Source organism: Phytophthora infestans, genomic scaffold (genome assembly GCF_000142945.1).
Source record: "Phytophthora infestans T30-4 supercont1.8 genomic scaffold, whole genome shotgun sequence".
NCBI lineage: Eukaryota > Oomycota > Peronosporomycetes > Peronosporales > Peronosporaceae > Phytophthora > Phytophthora infestans.
Window position 1 is genome coordinate 2,143,620 of NW_003303751.1, and position 5,437 is coordinate 2,149,056.

A 5,437-nucleotide genomic window follows, 5' to 3' on the forward strand; every position below is an offset into this window, starting at 1 on the left:
TATAGAAAAAAGCAAGACCGCAATCCTAAAACAACACATAATTAAATCAAAAATAATATAAATTAGATCTAATAACCATACCCCCAACACAATAAATTAGCCATCGTAACAGACGCGGACTAGCTTTGCTCTTTACCATATTATTTTTATATGAGTCTATGACACTAGCAAAAAAATCTCAATATTTCCAGTGCGAGTGCAGCACGTTACATATAATACTATTGTGTACACCCCCATGCAACCACTTTGAGCTTTCGATCCCTAGTGGTCATTTAATCGCCTACAGAAACTCAGTCCTTTCAATTTCTAGTCAGCCAAAATGACACAAGTTTTATTTTATATAGGTTTTTGTACTGGGCCGATGGTGGCCGTATTGTGCCAGCTTGACAAATCTATTTTTTTGTCTGTGAGCCTCACTACCAGGACAAAAAATCAGTATTATCACCTCCCCCATTTTGTCCTATCAGACGCTTGGAAGCTTGTAAAAAGCTGTCGTGTAAACCAATCTTAAACTGCTATCGGCGAATTGCCAGGCGAAATATTTGTCAAAATTGTGCCCCTTTGACCGAAAAGAGGGAGTTCTAGGTAAAGCTGCTAAGACACATTCGGATTGAAGTTTCCAATTTCCTCGTTCGATGTATTTTCTTAGTAGGATCGTAATGGAAAGTGGGTCGTTAAACTTTTGACGAACATTACCGTTGGTACCATTTCATGACGATACAAGCACAAATGGCGAACTTGAAGTAGACGTTCAACACGATATAGTTTCACCGTCTTCCACCTTCTCCTACACGGAAGAAGCACTAAATGTTCCGTAGCGGAGTTTATCTTCATACTGATGGCACTTCCTTTGAATGTGATCTTTGCCAGCAGCCAACAAATAGGCCAACACTGCCAAAATCCACATCAGGACCCCAGGAATGCCCACAGACAAGAGCTTCCCACTCGACGGGTTGACAGCAGCAGCCACTCCTCGGATGAGATTTTCATCGCAACAGTAGAGATACATCCCCAGAACGAGAGCGCCCACTCCACATGCCCAACTCGCCATGCCAAATGGCCAGATCAACCCTACAAAGTCACAGCCAGTTAGGTACTCGAAGAAACTACAACAGTCACAGGCCGTACCGTGGTAGTAATGCAGCTTGTTGTAACAGATCTGGCCAGCAAACTTGTTGCGAAATAGCTTCTTGATGTCCATCGGAGCCTCAACGAGAACGTCAACTTGACCAGGATACACGTCGTCCGAGCCATCCACAAGGCTGGAGATTGAGCACTTGGGGTCCAGTTGGTTGCCTGCTACCACGAATGCCTTGACGGTAGCAGGAATTTTACCACGCTTCAGCTTGCGAATATGTTGAGCACTGAGCTCTTCGCCATTTGGCTTCGCAGAGTACAACGCGATTCTGCTGGAGGCAAAATCCACTTTGGTCTTCTACGCGAGTTTCTCTGGAATAGCGTCAACGAGATCACCCTCATCGAATGTCAGACGGATAGCAGCTCCAACGCCGATGACGATGCAGACCAGGCTTGACATTTTACTGAATGCAAAAGTGAGCCTTCAATTGCATCTAGCAGGAACTCGTGTGGTCCACGAAGTCGAATTAGCGTCGCCAGATTTCAAATGTGGCGAACAAACGATATTCATCTGGCTTCGAAGGCATGCATGGCTTCGCAGCCGATCGAGCTTTGGTGCGAGCTGTGTTCTCGTCAAGGCTCACAGCCCCTACGGGTACTACAATTGCAGCGAACTTTTCCTGGATCTGAGCCATAAGGCGCCAGCTGTGCCATAGTGGATCCTGTTCTCGCCGGTCAATAGGGACACTATCTGGGCTGGCGTCGATCAGAATCTCATACTAGTATTGACATTTTGATAAGAAATTTAAATGCGCTAAGTGACAGCGCTAAACTAATAAATGAATGACACTCGAGTGTCTGATCTTACAAACTATGACGCTTCAGAGGAAACGAGTTGGTCGAGGACGAGCGATTGTGATTGGTTTTCAGTGCACGTCGAGCACGGAGAATAAGTTGCTGACGTTCTCGCGTGTATTCGTCCGCGAAGCTGGCGATAAAGCCGAGCAACTCGTCGATCGGTAAAGCATCCTCTTCCTCGAAGTAATTCAAAAAGTGCTTTCTCTAAAAAAAAAGGCAAAAAAGTTAGTACAATGTCATAATGTCTTCAAAAGTATCAATCCAATATTACCTCTCTCTCAAGTTGATCGACGAGTTCTTGCACGCCGTTGAGCTCTTGTTCGACTTCCATGGCGTACAACCTCATGCTCTCCCGTGACTTGGCTAAATCTGCGCGTAGATCGGCGTCGTCAGTCTTGAAAACTGCCGCCTTTTGTGTCTCGTTGATCAGCATTCGAAGTCCGCCCTTGAGTGACTGGCACTCGGCAAATAGACTCTGGACAGATAGTTTACTGCACTTGGTGATTAAAGGCAACTGGTCACTAAACAGTGCGAGGTGTGGCTCATCACGCTGTTAAGAGAACGCACACAAGACGTTAGAAAAAGGTCTCACGAGGAAGATAATGCTGCGGTGCTTACCTCGACCGACTGGATTACATACTGCAGGAACGATATCCGTCCGTCGTATGCCTTTGTGAACGAAAGTTTCGCCAATGAGCTAATGGAAATACTCTTGACCCATTCTGTGTACTCCACTCCTTCGCCGAAGTTCAGTAGATTACCCAAATGGAAAACATACTCCAAGACGCCAGCGAAACGATCGCTTGCACATACTTGCTGGATACCTCGAATGAGCAACTTCAAATTGTCGCTAATTTATCAAATTACAGGGTCAGAAAACTCAAATGTTACAATAAAGCAGACGCAAAACTCACCGAAGTTCCTCGACTCGCGGTGCGAAATCCATCTTGAACTGGAGACAGCGTAGCTTTTGCTGTGCTCTCGGTATCTTGCGCGCTACTATTAAAAACTGCTCGGCCTAAATTACGCAGTAAAATTCCAGTCAGTCCTTCTCTACTCAGGTATTTCATGAGTAACTCTTCGATTCACTTACCGTAGCTAACCTCGACACGTCGCCATCGAATTGGTCGATTGCCTCTTGCTCCGCACTGTCAGGCCACATGTCGATTAACGACTGCAGAGCTGGACTGGATAACACGTCGCAATTCAATGTCAAAATTTCGTGAGTGAGCTCGGGAAAAGTTCGTTTCACACGTGCGAGAACAATGGCAATATTCTGTGATTTTTTGTGGTCCAGAAGCACGACATACAGTTTGCGGTGTAGGAACGCACTGCCCGGGTCTTTTGCCATTTCCTCCTCTCCACCCATTTCGACTTCCGGTTCACCCTGTTCGTCAAAGATAGCCGGATTCGAGTTTGCACGCTCGCGCTTCTCTTTTTCGAACAGAGATGACAAATTTTGTGACTTTTCGGGAGTTGCAGTGTTGCCACTGTTGGTTCGTCGTCGACCGACTTTTGCCTTTGCAACAACTTTGACAAAAAGCTTCTCCATCCAACGTCGACTTTCAGTTGAAATGCACACACGATCAAGCTTATCTTTGGCGTGGATTTTGCTCCAAAGGGAGTCACGGCGTTGAGCTGGGACGAGCGCCTCGGTGTATGGCGTTGTCGACCAGTGTAGCTTCTTGCGCATGCCATTGTTCATCTTACGAAGTGCCATCATGGCCAATGTGCGGCCGTTATTACTTGCCACAGTGGAGGCAGAGCGCGTGGCCAAGGCATCAGGTGTGGAAGGAGCGGTCGACACGACAGAACTGATACTGGAGCGTCTGGATCGTGCAGCTAGACTAGGAGGGAGTTCATTGTCGTCTGCAACGTTTACAGAGGACACAGTTGCAGGCTTTCCGTCTAGTTCCGCCGGGTCTACACCTTCTCTCCTGGCCTTCATCTCCACAAGATGACGCGGAACTCCTACCTTGATCATCCTCATAAATGACTCAACCTTCTGAGTGTGTTCTGGGTCCTTATCCTCGACTGGTTCTTGCACCTTTAGGATTTCAATAGGCGCTGGCACTTTCTTTGCCTTTGTCGTTGTTGCAATAAGCTCGTCTAATACGCTCGGGTCCTTGCTTTCAGCCCGCATTTTGTGGTCGACTACGACCCGTGGTAGACCCACTTTGAGCATCTGAAGGAAAGAGGCGTACTCGGTCCGAAGGGCGGTCAGTCTCGCTGCAGCACGTTCATCTTCGGCTGATAAGGTTGGTGTGGGTGGTAACACCTCGTCCTCCTTTACATCAGTGTTGCTACTGGTTTCTTCTTTCGCAGGTATCGTCTCGGTTTGTTCCTCAACTGTGTGGTCCTGTGTATGTTTACGTAGTTGCCGTTGGCAACACGCAGGCAACTCGCGTTCGTTGCAGGCGTGATTGTGGATGACTACGCGGCTCCAGCGTACGTAGGCAACAAGTACGAAGCTCACCAAGAGGTGAAAGATGAGCCAGGAATCTTCACTTGTCGAGACTGGAGGAGGGCAGGCACCGCAGTTCACTGCGCCGGAGTCGGCGCGCACGAAATTTCCGTCGTAGACTGGGCAGCTCTCGCTGTTCCCCATCGCAACAGCGTTGATAGTGGTGAAGTGGCTGCAAGCGTCTCAATTCGACCAACAGAACGCAGGCAGGTACTGTCGAGAGTAGCGTTGCTCTTATGCGGCGTGTAGGAACAATCAAGCGGCAATGAAGGCGCAAGCCAGCGAGTGAGCGAGATCACGAGCATGAGGCACGCGGCGCCCCGTCCGTTGCCGGCGGCCTGCTGCGACGCCCGCCAAGGAAGCTTCGCCGCAGTAGACGGCTCAAGTTATAACGGCAAGGTGCCCATCGAGCACGAAGTCATAGCAGCCGGGCGAGGACCCGCACGAGAGGCAATTTGGTGCGAAAAGCGGATATTTGAGCTTTTGCGTGCACCTAAATTAGCAACAAAAAAACAAAACAATAATCAGCAGTTGCTAATTGAGGACCTGCTTGCGTATTTTTTACACTATCGAAACCTGATTTTTCAATTGGCCGGCCCACCGCGTTCTTTCGATGTTCTTTTGCAAATCAGACCTCGAGGATACTTTTACTGCTGTTCAAAAGCAGCTGTTTGAGCCCTTTGAATGAAAAGTAGATTCACTTTTAGCTGTGATAATCGGGTGTAGCAGTGAGCGTCCTTTCAGCGGTTTCCGAAGGGTGGACTTGAGCGTTACAGGCACTGCTGAAACGGTCGACGTTGCAGATTTTGATTTAGGCTGTATGATACAGCCTCTATCGGCTGGCGCACCGAAGGGCAAAATCTTTGTAAGCGTAGAGCTCTCGCTACAGCATTTGACTAAGTCCAAAGAGCGCTTCGCAGTGCCTTACGTGGGAAGTAAAAGTATCACTGTACAGCCGCGTCGCAACGATAGATCGTGCACTTTCAGGTTGGAGAGGAGGGGGCGTTCGATGCCCTGGCGGCGGCCGCCATTGGCGAA

At 48.4% G+C, this 5,437-nt stretch overlaps 1 protein-coding gene across 1 annotated transcript; it reads right to left on the reverse strand.

Annotated features, from left to right (window-relative positions):
• Nucleotides 1-1,941: 1,941 nt before the first annotated feature.
• Nucleotides 1,942-4,543, reverse strand: PITG_06452 (formin-homology 2 domain-containing protein; the record flags this gene model as incomplete). Its single annotated transcript, XM_002998523.1, has 8 exons — nucleotides 1,942-2,139; nucleotides 2,207-2,485; nucleotides 2,554-2,785; nucleotides 2,850-2,953; nucleotides 3,029-3,364; nucleotides 3,449-3,782; nucleotides 3,825-4,179; nucleotides 4,309-4,543. 8 exons carry the CDS (start codon nucleotides 4,541-4,543, stop codon nucleotides 1,942-1,944), a joined length of 2,073 nt encoding a protein of 690 aa, XP_002998569.1.
• Nucleotides 4,544-5,437: the final 894 nt, after the last annotated feature.